We start from the raw sequence: 24333 nt of genomic DNA on the forward strand, positions 1-24333 counted from the left end.
TTTTTATTTATTTACAAAGCTCATTGTTAATGCACTTTTTGTTGCTATTCACCGCTGATGATTTTCTTTTTTTTCAAATTTTTTTTCACAACAATATTTTATGTTGATTGTTATTCAATTTGGTTTTGAGGAAAATGAAAAAACAAAAAATGCTTTCTGCGCTGTAGAAAAACTTGTGGTAATATCAATCATTTTTATTAATTTTTTGTACATAAATATATATATATATATATATATATATTTTTTTTTTAATTGTCTTTTAATCTATATTTGAATAAAACATACGTTTCTTTTTATCGCAAAGCGTTTAAAGATCAAAGTTAAGTAACGAGTCACTGAAAAATAAAAGTTTTATTTTTATAAAAAATTCAACTCAGTTTAATAATTTTTTTTTTTTTTTTAATTATACTACATGTTCTAAGTAATTAAATCCGTGCTTGTAAATTTCATAAAATATTTTTAATTTAACTTTTAATTTACCTCAGTATAATTACGAATTTTAAAAAAAACTTCATATTAAAAAAATTATTTAAATTCCAATGAAATATTTATTAAATATGAATAATATTTGATATTGATTACTCGCATTTGTAAATTATCATGATTATTATTACAATAATAACAAGTATAAATTCATCATCCGTATTAATATTAAATCCACATATTTTGATATTAATTAATATTATGACTCATAATACCACAAGGTTTTTATTTTTTATTGTCAATGTAAATCCCTCGTGTATCTGCAAATATGCTGAAAATTCATGGACCAATGTACATACGTAAATATATATACATATACACGTATACAAATATACTATTCATACAATTCATACTGAAAATAGTTCACCAGAATATTTTTATCAGAGATAACAGTTGAGTTAGTTATGAATAAAAAAAAAATAAGTTGAAAATGTTCATAAAAATTTTTTTATTCATAAAAAAAAAATTTTATCTGTATTTTTATTTCAATAGTTTTATTGGAAAAATTATTTTAAAGTAACCGGTATTATTTATTTTATATTAAAAGTTTTAAATTTAATTAAATCACAAAACAAATTACTAGGGTAATAAAAATAATATTCATTTTAATAAATGAGAGTTTATACTCGTCTATTTATATATATAGGACCCGAAGCTTTACAAGTACACAAATATTATTATAACTAAATTAATATTTTATCAGTCATTAATTAAATTACTACAATTAATAATAACTTTTAATTATAATCTTGATAAATAATATATATATATCGATCAACTATAAAACAAATAATATCTGCGCAGAAGTACAAATATTGTAACTACAGATTCACAGACTCCAATTTATTTTTTTTCTTTTATATCGTGCTCGAGAATCGATATACAAATAAACATTAATTAAATGTAAACAATATATAAATATGCATAATTTACTTATAATTAAAAATAATATTTTTTTACGTAGCATTGCGTAATTTTTCGTTGAATTTTATTATCATATTATCCAGTATTATAATATCTCATTACAGTGTATCTATACATATACATTTAAATTGATATACTATCATATGTATACTTAATAACAATATTATAAGTATAATGACAATATTTATGTTACAACATTTTCAAATATATATATATAAAATAATATAATACTTATTGACAATTTATAAATGCTTCAATGGATACATATAAAATTATTTCCAATAGTTCAGTCTTAATATCGTTATATTTCAGGTCAGGAAATTCTGTGGTTGACGTGAATGTTATTCCGGTAGACAACACACTGCACCAAATAATACTGATTGCAATAGACGACTGAGTATATAGAGTATACTGTATATATATATACATACATACATACATATATATATATATATATATATATATATACTTGGTAAACTCGCGATATGACATATTTAGATATCAATCATGTCATCTAAATTACAATTTATCCGATAATATTTTCATTAATAACAATATCATTATTATTATTATCATAATTAATTTTTTTTTTAATTTTTATCATAGCTAATAAAAAGTCACGAGCCAATATTAAATGAATCAGATCATTAGTGATAAAGTTATCAAATTCAAGGCAGATTAAATAGGAAATATTATTATTATTATTATTAATAATAATAATAGAATAATCGATAATTCATATATTTAAAATTTTTATAAAATAATAAATTATTCTATCTTCCTGCAAGCTTAATTATTATTTTAATAATTGCACAGCATATTAAGTATTTTATTAATATTTAATCACATCAAAATTTACATTACGAATGTAATTAATTAAATAATACAAGCATTTTAAATTGATTATCCAGCATGATGCTGTATCACTTGTTTTAATTCAGTAAAGTGGTTGCTTATTTTATTTTATTTTATTTTATTTTATTTTATCTATTTTTCTTTTTTACGGTACAATACAATTAACAGTCAGAACACTTACAGTACGCATACTATTACTGATGGTTATTTTTTTCAGGTGTTTATTTATGATGATTAATGTATTCAATTATTTATTTATATTATTTGTTGTTATTTATTTTTTATTCATTATTTTTTTTTCAGTGCTTTACTCGATAAAAAAATTTATATTTAATAACTTGTATGTAAATAATAATACTAAATAATTAAATAAATTTATTTACAGGGGCTCGAAGCTACTTTAAGTGACAGCAAAAAAAAGTACGGCGACAAGGTGGGTGCACTTCTGTCTGCCTGGGAGCATGTCACCAACTTCATTTCTACGGCAAGCCCAGAGGCCACCCAGTCTCTTATAGAATGGGTCCACAAGTAAGTTTTATTTTATTTTATTTACAAGTTTATAAGTTTAGTAACCAGTCTATAACAATTTAAATCAACTTAAAGTATACTTAGCAATATTTTTTTATAACTTTTAGTAATAAATTTTAAATATTCATTTAAATTATTATTGATTTCTTGGATAATTAATTTAAATTTTATCATCGTCTTAAGAGTTATATTAATACTTTAATTAATTTAATCAATTATCGTACTAACTTTCGTTTAAATTTTATCATCAAATACTTGTTTTTTCTTTTAAATTTTATTTCCATCAAAACTTGATTAATTTTTTTTTTATTAAAAAAAAAATGTAATAAATTTCTGTAATTTTCTGTTAGTAATTTATCTTTTGACAAACTTGAAAAAAATTAATAGGTTTACTTTATTTCCTCATATTTTTATTTTTAATTTAAAAAAAAAAAAAACTAAAATAATTACCTCTATTAGTTATCGAGAAAAACGTACCATTAAATGTATGAAAAAATCCAACTTCCGGCATAAACTTCCAATACCCACATAAAATCTGTTTTTTAAGTCATTAATAAACATAAATATATATTTGAAAAAAAGTTTTTTTACAACAATATGATGAGAATAAAAAATAAAAAAAATTTTTTAAATAATAAATAAAATTGAATATTGATATAAATGAATAAATTTTTTTAGGCACACGTTGACATTGGTATTGCGCGGGGAGTGGCCAAAGCTGTCACCTGCTACAAAAACACACCTCAGCGTAACGTTGCAGAGGTGTGTGAGTCACCTGGTGCACCATCCGGTTGCGTCGAGGTGCACAGCCCTCGTCGCGTTGGTACACAATCCTTGGGCTCATCCAGCACTCGACCGAATACTCAATGGCCAACCAGATCCTGAACATGAAGAAGGTATATTTTATACTTTTATATTAATATCAACAATTGTTCAATTATTTAACTGTACTATACCGCCATATCAATTTGTCACATCACATTACACTTAATGACATTATAATTAGTGATATCTAATGACTAAGTCTACTAAATATATAACTATACGTGCTTATCACTGTTGTAAAGATAAAATTGTATTTATATCGACCGAATTAATGATTAATCATTAATTATTCATTACTGTACAGTCTAGATTTATAAATTGTCGGGCTGTTAAATATTCTAATGATACTTTTGTCGGTAAAAAACAAATATTTATAATTTTTCTTTTTAACGTTTTGATATTACCCGTATTAAAAAAATTCGTTTCAAAAACGTTCATGACAGTGAACTTCCAAAATAGAGACAATTCTGAACTTAAAGTTGGACATTTTTGGAACCTTCTAAATTAGAAAGCGAACAATTTTCAACTCCCGTAGGCTTTTCCTGCGCGTTTTTTTATTTTTTTAGCAAAAATAATTCGATTTGACAATTTTTTGGGTTTGAAGAACCTTAAAAAAAAAAAAAAGGAATTGATTAGGAATTATGAAAATCTACGACTCTTACCAGAATTATTCGGGAATGAGACAAAAAAAATAAAAATGATTTGAAAATATTTATGAACATTTTTTAAAACTTTTTGGGAAGATCAGTTTTTTTTTTCACTTTTCGACTAGTTCAAAAATAGTCCATAAAATGAAAGTAAGTAGTCATCAATTGAAAGTAATTATAAACTTTTTATGAACTTATTATGAACTCACAAAATTTTTAATTCAAATCATTTTTACTCAAAAAATTAAAAAAAAAAAAAAAAAAAAAAAAATAGAAACCTGCAAAGAAAATTTTTCACAACTGTAATTATTTTAAAGTTCAAGTTAAAGTTCAGAATTGTCTCAAATTTCGAAATTCATTGTCAGGACCGTTTTTGAAACATTTTTGGGACGGATTTTGTTTACACGGGTAAGTCGCGTTACTAATTCTAAAAGGGCGTAGAATTTTTTTTATTACAAACCGTTTTGAAGAATTAATATTATGTTCAAAATTGAAAAAAATTTTTGAAAGCTAATAGGAAGAATAATTTAAGTCATGCATCCATTAGGCTTTCAAAAAATGTGTTCTTAATTTTTTGCTCTAAAAGAAGTTTACCAAACAATTGGCAATGGAAAAAAAATCATACGCCCTTTTGGCTTTAGGAAGCTCCCTAAAGCTACAAGGGCGAATAAAAATATGTCCTTTTGGAATTAGTAATGCAAAGTATTTTATTAAAACCTTTTATAATGATATTTTAAAGTAAAAAAAAAAAAAGATTAAATGATGTGTAATATTAAAATAAATTATAATTTTGAATTACAGAATTTTGTTGCTCGGAAAAAGGTGAATTATTAACAATGCGGTTAAAAATTCTCTGTGAAGATCGCTGTGAGGATATCGCAGTAAATCTTGCAGCAGCTTGTGTCCGTAGTTTGCGAAGAAGTGATCGATTACGTTCATTGTCAGATTTACAACATGTTCACTTTATGATTGACGTATACATTGTCCTGTTGTACAAATTAAAACGCACGCAAGATATATTCGCTCAAGTAAGAATAATAATGATGTCTAAATCATAATAAATTACACAATAACGTTATAAATATTATAAATTTATTTTGACATAAGAATTTAATATAAATAATATTTATATTTACAGTTAAAATCAATGGACCTAAATGATGGATTAGAACTAGTCCAAAGATTAAGCGAGGAGAAACCAATGAAATATGGTACTGCGCGTGTTTGGCGAAATTCGATAAAAGCCGCCGAATTAGTTGCTCAGTATCTTGTTACAGCGGGTATGATTAGGCCCGTTAATGAAACTAGTGCAAGTATTTTAGAACAAATTCTTAATTCCTGGGCGTGCTTACACGTTAAACTAAAGGCTACTGATCCAAATCTCCCGGGTATGATTAGAAAATTAATAGAACCTGCTGAAAGTGCACAGCATATTTATTTATTCTGTGCTGTTTTATTAAAACATGTAAGTTTACTCAAAAATGAAATTATTTATTATCATTAGACTGTAAAAAATCGGATGTGAATCTGGAGTGAATACGGATTTGATTTCAATCCTAATTCACTCCGTCATTCGGAGTTCCGGAGTTTTAAAAAAAAATCACTTCTTATGTGAAGTGAACAGGGATTTTTTTTATGAGTAGAGTGATTTCGGAGTGACGCGGATTTTATTTCAATCCGCATTCACTCCGATCCGGAGTTTTAATACTTAAATAAATTTGTATTCAATAGAAACATCTATTAATTAGAAACATAATTATTTCAATAAATAATTGATTCAGATATTAATAATTGAACTTAAAACATTATGTTTTTAATTTATAAAATGTTTTAGTAACTCACTAAATTATAATTTCATATATATAATACATAGTGAAAATTTTAAATTATTGAATAGCTACAGTGACATAGTTTTTATAGGAATATTTGATATTTCCGTACAATATGAAATTTTATCTCGTGGTATGGTCGATGTAAGTCATACGACAGTTTGTGACTCAGTGGAGTTATATTTGTTCAAGTTTTATTATCAGTTGCTTATAATTTTTTAAAATCATTTCGCGTGAACATATGGAAAGAGAGCTCGTAATTGGTTCCGTACTCAATATAAATGTCAAAATATCAGACCTAAGCTCATTATGTATTAGTAATTTTTTTTATAATTAATATTTTTCGAAACTCCTCTTCGGAGTGAAATTCACTTCGAGGGAATTAAATAAATAAAAAATCATCCACTCCGCGTTCACTCCGGATTGACTCCGAAAATTTTTTTACAGTATACTATTAATTATTAGTTATTAATAATAAAATATTTTTTTGTAATTGCAGTTTGGAGATAGTATTAAACCATTGACTATTGAATTATACATAAGAGCACTAACAGCAGATATGAATGAACTGGAGACACAAAAAATAAAGCTTGATAATGACAATGTACGTGAAACTGCAAAACGTTTGAGTATTCAGTTTTTAAAATTAGCAGATGTTGTTAATAATAATATTGGTATTGCACGTGAGTGCGTATTAACGGCATTTTCGTTGCATCCAACGCGCAATTGTTACGATAAAATTTGTGAATTGGCAATAGCTTGTGGTAAAGTAACTCGACAAGAGAGTCAACCGCAAACTCAAACTCTTGATGAAGAGACTAAAGAAAATGAAAGATTGACATCACCAACAACAACAACAACAACAACAACTACCACAACTAGTTCAAATAAAATGGACGACAACGCTCAATCAGATAATAATAAAAAACTAAATACTACTGCTGATAAATCAAGTGAATCACCATTTAAAAATAACACAAGTGATATTAAAGCAGAGCCAAAGGATAACAACAGTAAACAAGAATCACAAAATTATAATAATAAATGTACAGATGTGTTGTTAAAAAAATTATTGACTGCACCTGTTAAGTGTTGTCATTCAAATTCGAGTAATAATTCAATTAAAAAACAAGATAATAATAAGTGTGTTGTTAATATTAAAAAAGAGCCAAACAGTGGGGGTTCATTGGATGAAATATGTTTTAATTGTAATAATTATGAGGGAATGGATGTCGATAGTAATACTAATAATAGTATCAGTAATAATAATAGTAGTAGTAGTAATAGTGGTAATAATAATATTAAAAAAAAGTCTTCTACTGAGAGTCAAGGTGGTAGTAATAATAGTGCTGTTGTTAATAAAGATCATCGTACATTAGATGCATTGATACTTATTAAAGGAGAAGTTGTTACCGGTTCGGCAAATTATGACGAAAAATCAGTGCCAAATCAAATTTTGGATGCCGAACAATTGGGACTGACGCCTCAATTGTGCGATGATTTAGCTGTCGTACTGAGTAGTCCGCGTTACCACATGCTGAGTTGGGTGTCAGATTGGAATGAACTGAGTGCACTTTGTGAGCGATATTTGGAAAATGCTGAAGAAATGCGTCATACAAATAAAGAACTAAAGTATCTTAATATCGACTACTCGCAATTTAAAGATTGGCCATCGGAAGATGACAGCAAGGATGTTTTTTTTGGTATTGAAAAGGGTTACGAGCAGTGGGCAGACATACCTTCAGATAACTCGGAGCAGTATGGAAGTTTTCAACCAGCTGGCTCTTATAAAAGGACTTCCACAAGACGAAGCTTGGATGACAGCTCTGACTCAGACAGCGGTAGTGTTTTACGGGTACGTAGAACTGCCAGACAACGTAAAGTTCATCGGTTGATATCTTCTGAGAGCGATTATGACAGTGGTAGTGGTGTTAAATCAACGGGTAATAAACATTATCGTAATAATAATTACAATCATAATCACAATAGAACAAGAAAATCAAGTTGCGTGTCTGATACCGAGGATACCAACACTCAGGACAGTCAGACAGACAGTTTAGGAAGTGATGGATGTCGGCAGGATAATAAAATAAATAATAAACCGTGCAATAATAAAGACTTAACTAAACGTGGTGGTAACAGTGGAGCCAGTGGGGGTATTGGTATCGTAAATAATGCAAATAGTGTTGGTAAATCTAAATTAACAGTTGATACGGTATCGCATTTTCATATGCTTGTAAATGAAAATATACGTCATACTGCAACGACAGTAACGAGTGGTGTCGGCAGCGAGGATGTAAGTGGATCAGATGTTAGTAGTAATGATATAATAACATTATTTTCAGCAGATCTTGATGAAAATAAACGTGAAACAATAAAAGGTTCGGCTTTTACGGCTGTTGCACCGATAATAATAACTAAAAAACGAAGTGATCCGGCTGTTTTAAAATCATTAAGAATGTTTCGCCCGCAAAACAGTAAAAAACCTACGAGAATAACCCAATTGGTAACTAAAAATATTTTAAATAATAATAATAATAAAAGTAATAACAATAATAAAGACAATGTTACGAACAATATCAGTGGTAATAACAATAATAACAATAATACTGGTGGTAAAAATGTTGGTGTCGGTAATAATATTACAAAATTTGCTCCACTACTGAGTACACTTAATTTAAATCCTAAAATAATACTAACACGTAACGATGAGATTGATAAAAAATTAGAACAAACGAGAATTAAAAAACAACCGGGAGTATTGAGTGCCGGTGATTTATCAAGTGAGCTTATAAATATACAAAAGAAAATGCCATTTGCGCACAAAAATTCAATTGGCTCTTATCATAAGCATACTAAAAGTGATCATCATAATCATAATCATCATCATAATCACAATCACCATAATAACAATAATAATAATAATCATCATCATCACCACCACCATCATCATCATCATCATCATCAGCATTCGAGTGATAAAAATAACAAAAGTCCACGTGGACGTAAACCAATTAAATCTAATAATAATAATATTAATAATAATATAGGAAAAAATAATAATTATGATATACTAGCTAAAGCAGTTCGTGATTCCGATATACTGGCTCAAACAGTTCCAGGTTTAAATACATTGGATATGATGGTACCGCCACGTGTGCAGTCAACAGTTAATGTTGTGCAAATATCACGTAACATTCCGCAGAGTCCGAATTCTGGATCGGTTAATAGTGGGAACACACCGCCGCGAAATCGTACCTCGAGTATGGCTGGCAGTATAATACAATTACCGGGTACACCGTCATCGGGTGGCCATGATAGCGGGGTTGGAATGAGTCCAGCCGGACAAACACCCCCGCCTACACGTACCTCAGTACTTCATGATGTCGGTGAAGAGGCTAATCAACCGCCTGACACATCACCAACAAGTTCAACAAATGCGTCGACAACTGAACCAGACAGTCCTCATGCCATGAGTAATAATGTTAATAATAATAATAACAATAATAATAGTAGTAGTAATAATAATAATAATAATAATAATCAACGGGTAATAAGTCGTAATGATTCACCAAATAAATCACCATCGCCTTCAGCAACAACCACAACAACAACAATAACATCAACAGCTGCTACAACAACAACAGTACCAATTACCACAGAACAATTACAAATTGTTTGTAAACCTGATGGTACTTATCAGCTGGCGACAATTAATCCAAATGCTATAACAACGGGACAAAGAAATTTATTAACGTTACAAAATTTAGATGATGATGCTGTTGGTTTTACGAGACACATTCAACGAGTGTCTGAATCCTCAACTGGTAATGGATCTAATAATAGAAGCAATACTTATGAAAGACAGCCTGTTAAAGTTTCTCAGCAACAGCAACAGCAACAGCAACAGCAACAGCAACAGCAACAGCAGCAGCAGCAAAATACAGGATTACCAAAATTTCAACAGGCTTTTGGTAAAACAATTTATACACAATCAACTGATACGACGACTGTTGCGACTTCGTCGACAACTGAAACAATAACCCAGCCAATGAGTAGTATTCAGAAAACGTCAAATTTATCAAAAGCTGTACAAACATCTGTATTAAATAGTCAAAGTAGTGTTAGTGCTGGTGGTAGTAATAGTGGTCTTAGTGTACAGTCAATAACAAACATTCCAAATCTTCAATTGTCATCATCAGGTGGCAGACAGATACTTAATATTGTACAGAGCACTGGTGGCAATAATACAAATGTTAATACTCCAAATGCTAGTCAAACAATAACTCAACTTGTTCAAAATGCTTCACAAGGTGTTATTTATACAACGCACAAAATACCTGTCACTATTACGACAACAGCAAATCCTAGTCAGTTGAACATCATTCCGGCTATATCCCACGCTAACTCCCTACCAGGTGGTAGGCCACCAGTTGTCAAATTAAATATCATAAGAACTCCACTGAGACAGCAGAATCTTGCTGAAGTAATACAGGCTACTTTGAATGCTTCAAGACTTCAGCAGCAAAATTCACAGCAGCAACAGCAGCAGCAGCAGCAGCAACAACAACAGCAGCAACAACAACAGCAACAAAGACAGACGACAGTTAGAACGGACACTCTATTGAATTCACCAATTGAAGTACCAAACCAGGTGAGCTCAACGACACTTGAGCAATTGCGTGAATTTGAAAGTGTACTTGAGCAGGTAAAAGAACGCAGTACCATTCAACCTCAGCTTCAATCAACTTCCAATACCACTACCACCACAACTGTTCAAACGCAAACGACAAGTCAGCAAACTCAAGCTAAACAACAGCATCAACAAACTGCTGTATCGGCTTTAGCTCAACAGCTTCTTATTTCATCTCAAACTTCAACAAACGCCGAGTTTACAACCAGCAATGGTGGCAATAATAATAATACTACGACGTTTCAACAGCAAGATGTATTTCCGCAAAAAGTTTCTCTCACTTACGTAAATCAAACAGCACCGACTACTCCGCAAAAAAGTACCAGCACTGCAACGACACCAGTAGTTGTGGTAACGAGTTATTGTCAACCAGCAGCTTCACCAGCACTCAGTGTCACTTCACAGAGTTCTTCAAGTCCTTGTGTTACTCCAGCTCCAGCATCTGTTCCTTCTGCTGGTAAAACACCACCGACACCTTCACCAAAAAGTTCGAAAAAGTCGGCGCCTAAAAATGTCAAAACAAATACGTCAAGTAATGCATCAAAGTCATCACCAATTCCAAAACCACAGCAAAAACCTCAAGAAGATGAACAAACGGCACAACGTATCTACACAATTCTTGCCGAGTATGCGGAGCAGTTGAGAAATTCACCGGATTTAAATAACAAACCGGCACCTAGAAGACGGTCTAATCCGCCGACAAATCCAAGTCAGTCATCAAAACGAAAAAAATCTGGTGGTAAATCAAGTAAACCTTCTGGTGGACAGCAATCGTCGGAAATGAGTCCCAGTGCTGATGACTTGGGTCGGACAATGGGCAGTGAAGATTCATCAAGTGGCATCGCTCTTGTACAAGACAGTCCGGCTGGTTTTTCAGGACAAGATGAACCATCAACAGCTTCAAATCTCGACTCACAATCTGAAACCCGTAATAATTTAACAACTTCTGATTCAAATGACGGAGTTGAAGTTAACGTCAAAAGACGCAATTTAATATTTACTGAACCTACCAGTGGGCAACAGAGAACGGTTATTGTCCAAGAAACTATGCCTTCGGGTACTGTTAACGTGAGCGAAGCATTGGCATCTGTTACAGGTAAAGTAAGTGGTACAGCAGTACTTGTACCCAGTGGTAATTATATTTTACCAATGAATCTTGTAAAAAGTACACAACAATTTACAATAGTATCGCGTGGGTCTAAATTATTGGCAACAGTACCGGCAGGGTTGGCAACAAGTGGTAACTCCGGTGTGTCAAATGCTCTTGTATTGCAGTCATTTTTAAATCAAGCTGGTAAAATTATTTCACAACAACCTGGACAAGTCAAACAAGTTAAGTTACCAAATTTACAAACAATAACTTCTAATTCAACGGCTGCAACAACAACAACAACAACATTAAATACAACATCTGTTGTCATACCGCAACAATCGACTAATTCTTCAGCACAACAATTTACAAATAATGACTCAACGTTGGACGTTAAAAATGAGAATGCAACTGATGTTATTATCAAAAGTGAACCTGGTACTCCAGCTATCAATGACACAACAACACAAAATACTATTTTAGTTAATAAATCACCGGCAATTGGTTTATTGCAACGTAGTCTGAGTGAAATTACTGATACACAACAATTTTGTGGTGTCATAACAAGTAATTCAAACTTAACACTGCAAGGTGCGAGGCTATTTAATTCAACAATTGGTAAATTATCAACTTCTGGTGGTAGTAAGACTGAGAGTGTCGTTTGTTTGGCATCAAATGTTGGAGATAATGACAAAAAGCCGCTTATTGAACAACTGCAGGCTGATAATAAGTCGGTATCAATGCACGGGGCAACAATTGCTTTAGCGTTTGCATCTCCAAGTGACGTAACGGCATTAAACAATACCAGTACGCAAAGTAAATCAATGCAGCAACAAGTAGCACATATTGTTCAGCATAAAAACCGTGAAGCGGTGACAGAATTAATAACCAGCAGTAAAGTTATATCACCTAAAGCTGTTAAGAGAAAACTTGAAGATCATCAAGTGATGTCGCCGGAAAAAATTTCAAAATCACTGATTACTTCGCTTGTGTCGCCGAGTACAGTGACGTCAATGCAAAATCATATGAAGACTGAGTCGATTTCGGTGGTAACTTCAAAGCAAATGTCAAGTATAGACAGTCCGAGTCAATATTTAGTGAGTACTGACGCTACTAGTGGAAGTTTGGATGGCCAAGAATCAACATTGAGGCAATCTGGTGAAAATGAGGTTAATTGTAAAGTAGGTAATGGTGTTTTATGTGGCAATGCGAGACTACAAGAAGCCTGGGAACCAGATGACAGAAAATCATCACCAGATACACCATGGAGATACGTTCCTTCTCAAACAAATCAATTGACTATTGAACCTCTTAAAGTTTACTCACGTGACGGTGATAGTTCTGAAAATGTACAAACTGTATTGCAAATTATAAATAAAGGCACCAGTCAGAGTATAGAAATGAATAGCGGGCAATTGTTTCAAAGTAATACGACTAAAAAATATTTTATAAATCATCTTGAGCCTTTTCAACAGTTTACAACTTCAAATAAAAGTAATATTGTTGTTGCCAATAAAAATTCAAGTAATAATCCAAGACTGGAGCGTGAATTAGCACAGCAGAGAATTGAACGTAATCGTGCGGCAATGGAACGTGAATTAAGATTGCAAAAAAGTTTGTCCGAAGAGTGTGAAGATTTAGGAGTTGACGAACCGAGCACTAGTGACTTATTTCCAGAAGCCGATTTACTGTTTGACACCAATCATTCCCCGTCATTTGATCATCTGTCACAAGATGCGTCGTGTAGTCAGCCATTGGGCATGAAATTGTATAACGCTTCCTCATACTTTCGACCATTAGATTCGTCGAGTGGCAGTCGTGACACCAGTCCAGTTGCCAGTGTCGAAATGAAAACGACTGAACGGAGAAAAAGTATTTCGCAGCGCAATAGAACCTCCAAGGACTCTGACCGACTGTCAAAAAGATGTAAACGTGACAGGCAAGATGACGAACTGATTAATCCACCGAAACATTTAAGATTAAGTCCAGAGAGTCAAGACGATGGATCTAATAGTAATTCAGATTTATCTCGACTCTCACCTCCGCATTTACCGCTTATGGATAATGATTCAAAAGATACAATGTCTTTAAAAAAAATGATTTCACGTAATGGTTCTAAAGAAGGATCACCTACCAGCGTGTCTAGTATTCCATCAAATATTAAATTAGACATTGATTTAGATTCCGAGTCATTACCACTTGGTTCAAATGTTAACAATACAATTGGCAGTTCTGGTGATGACAGTATGACATTGATGGGTAGCAATACCGCTGATGTTACGATACCGTCGCCACTGTCACCTATCGCAGGACCTTTATTATCAACGCACAAGTACACATATACCAACAAAAAACGTGCGACATCAAAAGTATTACGCGCTGAGTATTTATCTTGGGAGAGTCCAATATCCGAGAGAACGAGATCAAGTAGCGATGACGAGGATTCAAGTATAAGTGAATCTATCAGTAGTCAGACTGATGATTTAATTACCAATGGGCTTGATGACAGTTTACAATTAAGTAGCATTAAAAGTACTGCTTCTAATATTAACTCAACAACAACAACAACTAATAGTAGTACGACTGTAGTTAATGATAGATGTACTTATTTAAAAAAAAAGGACAACACTAAAGTACACGGTAATGCCAGAGTGGTATTAAATCGCGCAGAATCTAAAAGTATTATTGGTAAACGTGGTAAAAGTGAAGGAATGAACAATGAAATGGGTTTAATGTCGAGTCATGACAAAACATCAGAACCATCGGACGACGAATCGTGCCATACGACATTGATTGAACCCGACTGCCGTGCCAGGAGATCTAGTTTACGAGGACACGTTAAAAAAGGATGCGCTTGCTGCAATGGATCACCCGAGAGACCCAAGAAGAAACAAAGTGGTACTGGTGCTGGACAAACTGGTAACTCTGGAGTTAATGCCACAGGTACCGGTGCTACTAGTGGAGGCGGTAAAATATTGGAGCACAAACTCAAGAAGAAATTGGTTAAATCACTTGGAAAAAAGAGGTAGTCTTAGCGATTGTATTCTTGCTTATTTATTATTAAATGTATTTAATTAAAGTGTACGGTATTTGTAAATTTATTGAAGAAAAATTTTAAAAAGTAATATTTAAATATTATAATTATTAAAAAAATAAATAATAATAAAAATAAAAAAAAAACGCTTAAGGGCAATTGCCATGTGTTTAGTAATATTTAAATAAATGATGATTGATTAAATGCGACCAAAGCGGCTAATGCCAATTATCATAATGAGAAAATAATTAAATAATAATGATAATGAATAAAAAGAAAGATTAAGAGAGAAAATAATGAGTGGATGAGATAATTTTACAGTGAATACAGTAGTAGCTTAATAACAGATTCTTGCTAATCTTTATTAATTAATTTATTTATTATGATAATTATTATTATTATTATTATTAATATTATTATTATGAATTAATGATGATGATAATGTAAATAATAGTATGCTTGATCAGTGTATAGCAGGCTTCACTTATCCAGATTTAGTTTGGAACGAGGCAACAACCTGTAGTTAATATTCATTAATATTTAATTATTCTTATTATTACTATTACTAATTAATTGATTATTATTATTATTATTATTATTATTATTATTATTATTATTATTATTATTATTATTATTATTATTATTACATTTAAGTATAAATAGTAAGACGAAAATTTATTATTAGATTATCTTTATTGATTAATAAATAAATTAATTAATATAGTAGATTCAAATTCTAATTGTAGTCGATCATTTAATAAAAATAAAAAAAAATAAAAATACAAAAAAAAAATTAAATAAAGTAAATTTATATTTAAATTATAGATTTATATCTTTTAAGAGACACTGAAGAAAAAAAAACCGCAATCTAGTCAACTGGTTGGAACTCTAGTTGAGAGTTTATTAATGAATGAGTAAATAAATAAATTGAATATAAAATATATGATAACAGAGAAAATAAAATGATAGCGTATTTTAAAGTGGCTATCATACTATTGCGTACTTGCACACTTGGTGATGCAAGCCAACCAGAGACTAAAATAAAAATAATTAATTAATTAATTAATAAATAAATATTATAAAACTTGTGTACAGTTTTTTTCTCCGCGTCGTTTTTTTTTTAAATCTAAAGCCACATGTGATCACAAGTCTCCATCGTTCTAGATTTATTCCCTATTTTATCATCAGTTTATATTTTTTTTAATGAATAATAAATAATTAATACCATTAACGATATTTATGAGATTTTATTATTTAATTATTTTAAAATAAAACATGAGTTGCTGATCAATTTGTACATTTTAAATAAAAGATAGGACAAAATATCATGGGTTATTATTTTTATTTACTTATTAGATTAGTTTAATTTAAAAAAATTTTTTTTTTTAAATTATAAAAATGACATCATATGTAAATCCATACTGTACATTGAGTAGTTTATATGAATAACTTAAATTTATAAATTTATTAATTAAGATTTAAAATAATAAATACTTAAAATAAAAATAACAATAATAATATCATATATTGCTGCACTTTAGTACAAAAATGCTTCATCTCTTATTTGAATATCGGCAGGTACTATTCTTGACGTATTATAACGGTGGTGAAGCGCGAATGCCTGCAATTTTTTTTAAATATATTATTATTTTGTGTTATTGCATTTGTAAAGTTTGTCTGGGTATTAATATTATTATTATTAAGTTCATTCATTTTATAATAATAATAGTAATTATTATTATCATTACTATTATTAATATTAATATTAGCGGCTATTTTGTAAACATTAATTTAATAGGAGATTAATTTTTTTATTTTATTTTTTCTTCGTTTTATTAAAAAGTCCGAAGTCATAGAAATAATTTTTAATAATTTGTTACTTAGTTATGATGATAAGGATAAACAAATAAATTAAATAATGTAAGACATCGTGCAACTGCAGATACGTTTCTCGTGTTAACGTATTTTTTTTCTTTTTCAAAGTGTTTGACAAAAAATCATAAATAAATAAGTAATTAATAATTGACATTATTTTAGTTTCATGTAAAGCTGAATTAGCTGAATGTACTGTAAATTTTTTATTATATTTTGATCTCATTATATATGACTACTTAGTTAAATAAACTTGGTATTTATATATGATTATATTTTTATTTTTTAGCGGTTTATTTTCATCTTTTTTGCGCAAATTACCCTGAGAATTAAAAAATCGACATTTATGATACTGAAATTAGCTGACGTCTTATAATTTTTGGATTTTTTAAAAACGATAAATTATGAAAAAAAAAATATTTTAAAAAATTGCACCTGTAGTTTTTGAAATTTTCTACATGTGCATTGTTTTAATTTTTTGATTCGTTGAAAACATAAACCGAAAATTGTCTGGTTATTAAAGAATCATCGACAATTGTGCATTTGGTAATTTTAAATGAATAAATTAATTTTATTTGGTTAATTTTTCAGAAAAAAAAAAAAAAAATTACATTAAATCCACTGCTTTTTGTATGAAAACTTTTAGAGTATCGATTAAAAATTTTTTATTAATAATTTCTATTTTTTAAAAATTTCTCGAGTGTTAATATTAAAGTTTGTTACTAATTTTATACAATAATAATTTTTTTGGTAAGTGATCTTAAAAAAAAATTGTTTACGGACTAAAAATATCATTATTTATTAAAATTGGTTACAAATTTAATATTAAATCGTGTTAAACTTGTTTAAGATGTAAATTATTTTCAAGAAATTATAATTTGATATTTTGATTATTTTAAATATGTACTGATACATTTAAAAATGTATGACTTAAAAAAAGTTATTTGATTCATTACACGTGATATTGAAGTTAGCCGGTTATGTTTATTAATTGCAAATTAAATTTTATTTACTTCGATTATGAAGATTGAATTCAAATTTTTTTTTTTTATAATCGTTAATTAAAAATTTTAATGAAACTTGATTAAATATTATGTACAATTAATGCGATTGAATATAAAGTAGATATTCAATTATCAATTTGAAATGAAAATGAATGTAGCAGACATCAGACAAATTTAAAGTTATTAATAAATAGAGTAAATAATTAATAAAATAAAATTTTTTAAAAATGCGCATTTAAAAAATTAAAAAATTAAGAAGTGCATTTTATATAAATATTATTTTTTTAACTTATTTACTCTCTATTTATAATTGTAAATTGGTCTGGTGTCTGCTATATTCACACTCATAATTTGAAATATAATTTTTAGGGCATGTTCAGAAACACACTCTGGAAGAGAAATATTCAACTCCTGCGTTCAGAAATGTCCTCTGGTAGAACCAGAGATGCGATTTAACATTACAAAGGTACTAATCACACCTGGATAGGTATTTTTTCATCTCCAGAGTGTATTTCTGAACACGCCCTTACTGGTTAAAATTTACAAACCTGCTAGATGTCGCAGGATCGAACTTTTGTTAATTTTAATTAACTGCATAGTAAAATTCAGCGTGTTAAATTAATTACTATAATTAATCTCAACATCTTCCTGTAAATTGATAGTTATAAAAAAAAGTATATATGTAAATTATCAATAGATTAATATTTTTGAACGTTTAAAATTTTTTTTATTCGGTAACAGCACAAACATGTTATTGTATTAAATTTTTTTTTAAATTTAATGACAGTGGCTTTGAGAGTAATTCTATTAGTCGTACCAAATGCATTTAAAAATTTTTTTAAAATAAAAAAATAAAATTAGCCAATAATAAGAAAAGTAAAATAAGATTTATTTAAATATAATAATTTTAATTATAAATCGAGTTTTCCAAAGTTAACTCCATTTAAGCTGCTTTAAAAAGGCCGTTGATAAGATTATATATATAAATATATAATGAAATAATTTTTTTGTAATGTATATTTGTAAGAGCTATTAAATTTGTCACTTAACAGTATTGACATATTGTATTGCATGATTGCAATATGGTAATTAGTGTTACAGATTTAAAATAAATAAAATCACTGGTGAGTGAACAATAATGTATCAACTAATTACAATGTAATTCCGTTTGCACAAATTTCGGATATTAACAATAGTTATAATAATTACAATAATAATATCAATAAGTTAAGCGGAATAGCGCATTTAATAAAATGTTACGATCAACTTGTAATCCGCAAAGCTATTCTGTAAATAATTAATTTTTAGTACGTAATTTTAATAGATTACTGTATAAAAAAAAAAATTGACACGTAATACGAGATTATAATTAATTACTCGTTTCAAATAGAAACTGATTTAAATACCAATTGCACGGTGTATACATATTTAATAATTAATAATAGTAATAATAATAATAATAATAATAATAATAATAATAATAATAATAATAATAATAATACATAAAAATAAAAATTTGTATGAGAGAATGAGTACTGGAAAAATGCACAAATGGCAAGTACATAATGAATGATTTATTAATAAGTAACAAATAAGTGAAAAAAAAAATGTAGATGGCTTCAAAATAACAGAGATTAATATTATCTAATTTTCAGCTTAATTATTAATTACGTTTGCTAATTATAAAGGTAAATAATAAACAAGAAATGAAAATTATATTAAAAATGAAAATGAACATTAATTTATTATTAATTGATAAATACTCTTGAGAATATGATTGTACAGTGGGTTGAAAGAATAATTGTCTGAAAAAAAAAAATTACATATATCAAGAATCATTTATTCAAACGGAAGTATTAAGATGATTGCATATTGTACATAAACGAGACATATTTTCTATATAAGGATGCGTCGCTCGTAAGGATCGACGAACCGAAAAATATTGCAATATTATATATTAAAATAATAATAATATTAATATTAACATTAATAATGATTCTTTAAAGAGAAAATGTAGGATAGTTTAATCAGTTTATGTAATGCATCAAATAGAAAAAAATGGTCTGACAGAATATAAATTAAAGTTCTGTATTTACATTGTTTTGTGTATATTAATATCTTTGACATTACTCACCTTTCCTACAATTAATCATTTTTTCAATTAATTAATAACATTTTTTAGATTTATTTACTTTTTTTTTAATAATTATAAGCTATTATTTATTAGTCAATATTGATAAAATTATTGTTAAGCCGTTCATTCGATTTGTTGGGTTTCAACTGCCTGAAAATTAAATTTTTTTTAAATTTTATTTATTAATTACTTATTTTTTAATAATAATTTATACGAAAAATACCCTGCGGATCATTTCAATCATGTCATTAGAGCCTTCTCTGGTAAAATATTCGTTAAGTTCCTGGGGCATGCAAAAGTAATTTGGAGTACTGGGTTGAATCCCCATGTCTTCACCAATGAAACGAAATTCTGGTGGTTCTACTATTGAACTAATTAATTCTTGATAGGTAAATAGTGTTCCTTTTGTTGTTGACTCATCCAACGGTCCGAAATCAAGTAGTTTTACTTTGTCTTTTTTGTAACGAATCACATCAAACGTATCTAGGAAATGCAATTATTAAATATCAGCTAAAAATTTTTGGACTACTAAATATATACATATATTAGGGTGCAATTGTATTTTTTTTTTTTTTCGATATTGTATTTTTCAAATTATTAAAATTACTATAATTCGAAAACTATGGACTTTAGTGACTTGGCTCATAGGACTTTTTTTGAAGGGAATGAAATTTCCTATAATATTCCCATTACCATTTTTAGTGTACTTTTATTGGTTTACATTCTGCAAGCTGATAAATGTCAATTTCATAGTAAAAATGACTTCCGCAGCGGACACAAGTAAAACAGTTTGAGTAACAGCTAAGTTGCTATAGACACTTTTGAAGAACACAATTAGAGTTCCCTACAATTAGCGACAAACGGCGCTTCGATATCATAAAAAGTAGCTGAGTATCAGAAAGTTAAAAAAAAAGTAATTGAATTTACGTGTATTTTAAATGGGAAATCTTTGAAATAAAATGGAAAGTACTTAGGGTTGAAATTAAGAGCTCAAACATGGCAGGAATTTTTGTTTCAGCATGAAGAACAATATTTTGCTTGATGAGCAACGAAAAACAAACTTTCACCGGAAACGAAGCACCCTAATATATATATGTAATATATTTAATTTATTACAATTGTCTAGTTGGAATCGATTTTTTATACGCTCCCTAAACAAACTTTTTATGTCAGTTTGTATACTATATTTTTCATTTTCTATGTACTGATGGTATTGAGTGACATCTCTTTGACAAATGCCTGCAAAAAGAACATTTAATCAATAGTTGATTAATAAATAAATTTTCAAGTTTAATTCATAAATATAAAAGATATATTTACCAACTAACTCTCTATTCACGACGAAACAACGAAATTCTGTGCATGGATTTATGTCACGCCATTTTTTTAATACCAAACAAGGCGGGATTACTTTGGTATCACTCGTTAGCTCTTTTACTGCAGTAAGATCACGTGAAATGCGATCTGAACTTTTTAAAAGTAAATATACTTCTTCAAGTGATGTGCACTTTAATGATTTTGTTACTGCTACCCACATTGCATCCTGTCATTATTTTAAATAAGTTTGTTTAGTACTTATATATTTGCGGGGATTTAAGGCCGGTTTTTCAAACCAAGCTTAAATTAATATTGCTAGTATATCTATGCATTAATAACATATAGATATACCAGCAATAATAATTTTAACCTGGATTTAAAAAATGGCCCTTAATGAAAGAGTCAATTAAGTATTTTATACTTCCAATGGCCAGTAAAATTATAAGTTTTAATTCTTAGTTAATTATTGATATACATCCTGACCGAGAAACTCGCAATTAAAATGATTTAAAAGACATCTCGATTTTTATAATTTAAATGTAACATTACTTATGAATTGAGTGGGTCAAATAACTATTATATATTCAAAAAGCCTTTAAAAAATTAATTTTGGTATTTACTAGTATAATTTTACGTTAATGGGTAACGTCAATCCATTTTCAATTTAATTCAATTCACGGACAAATACAGGAAACCTAAAATAGAGAGTCGTTAGCTTTTTTAAAACCTTAACAGAGGGCTAAAAATGTCGTATTTTCAAAAATTCTAATTTGACTCCGAGAAAAATTGTTTTAAAATTCTCATTTACTCTACTAGTGCAACAAAGATAGACCCGTTTATTTTTCTGAGAGCTAGAAAGAGGTCCAGTGGTATTTCCCCTTAAGGCGATTCTCAGACAGGGCCCCCCTCCCCCCTATTATTACAAATTTTCAATGATATTTAACAGTCAGCAACATATCAAAATTTTATCAATTAATTAAAAAAAAATTGAAAAAAAGGACACTGCAGTTGCCATTTTGCTGAGATATAGATTAAAAAAAAAAATTACTAACAGTTGTTATCAATAAAGAGTTAAACGAAATTTGTTAAATAAATTTCATTAGAATCTTCATATCAATATTATAATTTAGTGTCAAATTTTGTTAACTACAATTTACTTACCAAATTTCGCTCTTAATTGATAATAACTGTAAGTAATATCTTTCTAAATCTATATTTGAGCGAAATTTTAATTACGTAGTTCTTTTATCAATTAAGGTTTTAATTTTTTCTAATTAATTAATAAAACTTTAATACAGTTATGACAGTTGAAAGTCATTGCATATTTTTAAAAAGTGGGGAGAGGGGTAGCATTGTCAGAGAATGCTCTTAAATAAATTTTCGTAAAATCTTTATGTCAATATTATAATTCGAATTTTCAATTTTGTAGACTAAAATTTATTTATCAAATTTTGTTTAACTCCGGGTTGATAACAACTACAAGTAATTTTTTTTAAATTTTATATCTCGACGAAATTGCAACTACGTCATTCTTTTTTAAATGAATGTTTTAATTTTTTTTAATTAATCAATAAAATTTCAATACGTTTATGGCAGTTGAAAGTTATTAGTAATTTTTAAAAAGTGGAGGGCTCTGTCTAAGAATGTCCTTAACAAAAGATTGTTTAAAAAATTTCGTTTAAAGTAACTTTTATGATATTTAAAAAACGTAAAATATTTTTTAGCGGACTATAAAAAAATCTTATGAATAATTATTAGAATATCAGTTAAATTATTTAAAATAAATGTAAATTACTGAAGGAGTTCTCCAATTGGATTTTATAAATACTGCTCCAAAATCATCGATTACATCTTGAATTTTTTTACTAAACTCTGGAAATGTTGGTTGAGCTGATTCCTGAGTAGTGAATTCATAAAAAAAAAATAATTAAACATTTGTTTTGAATTAAAATAAAAACAAAAAAAATTGGATAATCAACTCACCTCTGCTAGGTTATCATCTCCGGAAGAACCATCAGACCACTTTAAATTTCGTACTTTATTATCAGTAGCTTCGAGTGGCAATATAAATGCATCATGCTCTAAATAATTAAGAAAATTATCTGGTATTTTTAATACAACTGTTTCTAATGAATTTTTTGTAAATTCCGGATACCACGTTGAAATCGAACACTCAACTACTGGATTATTGATCATAATTAATTAATAAGTGACTTGACAAATTACGTTCAGAAGTTTTAATCCCACAAACTAGATACACTTGGGCGGGAGACAATATCAATAAAATAATATATTTAAATAAGTATAAGTATAACCTTTTTTTATTTTAATTGTTTACTTGAGTATCCCAGAGAGCGCCATTTTGGATACACTAGCGCCAGTAGTTTTAAATTTCAACGTTGTCATTTTGAATAATTGGTTTACCGCCATTTATTTATTCAGCCAATTAATTTCTTTTCAACTTTTGCTGTAAATTTGTCATCAACTTCCAGCAGCAGATCAGGTAAATTTAATTTTTTAAAGTTTCCTGGCATTTGACATCTGATAGTGGACGTAGATTTTGGAAAACCTGAATCCTGAGTTTGATGGTCACATTTTTTTATTAAATAAACGTCAATTTTTGTGGTTTAGTTTTCCGACTACAACATGAGTGCAAATTGACAGAAAATTTTAATTTGCAACTTTTACTGGTATTTTGATATCTAATAGTGGACGTAGATTTTGGGGAAACTGGATCCGGAGTTTACTAATCAAATTTTCTTTCAAATATACGTCAATTTTGGTTGTTTAGTGTTTTAAGGCTGGACCGTACTAAAAAAATTTTTGAATTTTACTTTTCTTTTAATTTATTAATCAATTGTTATTATAGAAATTTTTATAGCTTCCGAAAAAATGTGTAAGACAAACTTTTTCGGAAGGTTTTCATCATTTGAGTGACGTAATTATTCGAAACGTAATTAGAAAAGTAAAATTCGAAAATTCGGTTAGTACTGCCTACCCTTAATTACAATATGAGTGCAAATTGACATCGAGTTGACTGTAAATTTTAATTTGCAACTTTTGCTGGCAATTTGATATCTAATAGTGGACGTAGATCT

The 24333-nt window shown here is 28.8% G+C and overlaps 2 protein-coding genes across 6 annotated transcripts in view; one reads left to right on the plus strand and one right to left on the minus strand.

Moving 5' to 3' along the window:
* Positions 1–15856, plus strand: part of LOC130666582 (serine-rich adhesin for platelets-like) — a 37336-nt gene extending 21480 nt beyond the window's left edge. For all 3 annotated transcript variants that reach the window (XM_057467699.1, XM_057467698.1, XM_057467700.1), the window contains exons 4-8: positions 2648–2790; positions 3469–3686; positions 5064–5290; positions 5401–5727; positions 6591–15856. In XM_057467699.1, the coding sequence (XP_057323682.1) occupies positions 2648–2790; positions 3469–3686; positions 5064–5290; positions 5401–5727; positions 6591–14903 (9228 nt within the window). In that variant the 3' untranslated portion in view covers positions 14904–15856. The remainder of the gene's footprint in view (positions 1–2647; positions 2791–3468; positions 3687–5063; positions 5291–5400; positions 5728–6590) is intronic.
* Positions 15857–16080: 224 nt separating this feature from the next.
* Positions 16081–23611, minus strand: LOC130666584 (cell division cycle protein 123 homolog). 3 transcript variants are annotated; one of them, XR_008989708.1, is made up of 7 exons: positions 23219–23611; positions 23031–23132; positions 21239–21461; positions 21035–21157; positions 20142–20401; positions 19919–20068; positions 16081–16529 (listed from the first exon to the last, which is right to left on the minus strand). XR_008989708.1 is itself a non-coding variant. In XM_057467703.1 (6 exons), exons 1-6 carry the CDS (start codon positions 23429–23431, stop codon positions 20042–20044), a joined length of 948 nt encoding a protein of 315 aa, XP_057323686.1. In that variant the 5' UTR covers positions 23432–23611; the 3' UTR covers positions 19492–20041. The 3 variants fall into 3 exon arrangements, 1 of the variants encoding a protein (XP_057323686.1); XR_008989707.1 differs by lacking the exon at positions 16081–16529 and adding an exon at positions 19492–19589; XM_057467703.1 differs by lacking the exon at positions 16081–16529 and having other exon boundaries at positions 19492–20068.
* Between the last annotated feature and the right edge of the window lie 722 nt (positions 23612–24333).

This window comes from Microplitis mediator, chromosome 4 (assembly GCF_029852145.1).
Source record: "Microplitis mediator isolate UGA2020A chromosome 4, iyMicMedi2.1, whole genome shotgun sequence".
Taxonomy (NCBI): Eukaryota; Metazoa; Arthropoda; class Insecta; order Hymenoptera; family Braconidae; genus Microplitis; species Microplitis mediator.

What these genes read in the sequence shown, in the direction of transcription:
- LOC130666584 (XM_057467703.1), bottom strand. Translation starts at nt 23,431, where the DNA reads ATGATCAATAATCCAGTAGTTGAGTGTTCGATTTCAACGTGGTATCCG. An exon ending in CGTGAATAGAGAGTTAGTTG is followed by an intron (nt 21,158 to 21,238) that starts GTAAATATATCT and finishes TTCTTTTTGCAG; the next exon opens with GCATTTGTCAAAGAGATGTC. An exon ending in TGATTGAAATGATCCGCAGG is followed by an intron (nt 20,069 to 20,141) that starts GTATTTTTCGTA and finishes TTTAATTTTCAG; the next exon opens with GCAGTTGAAACCCAACAAAT.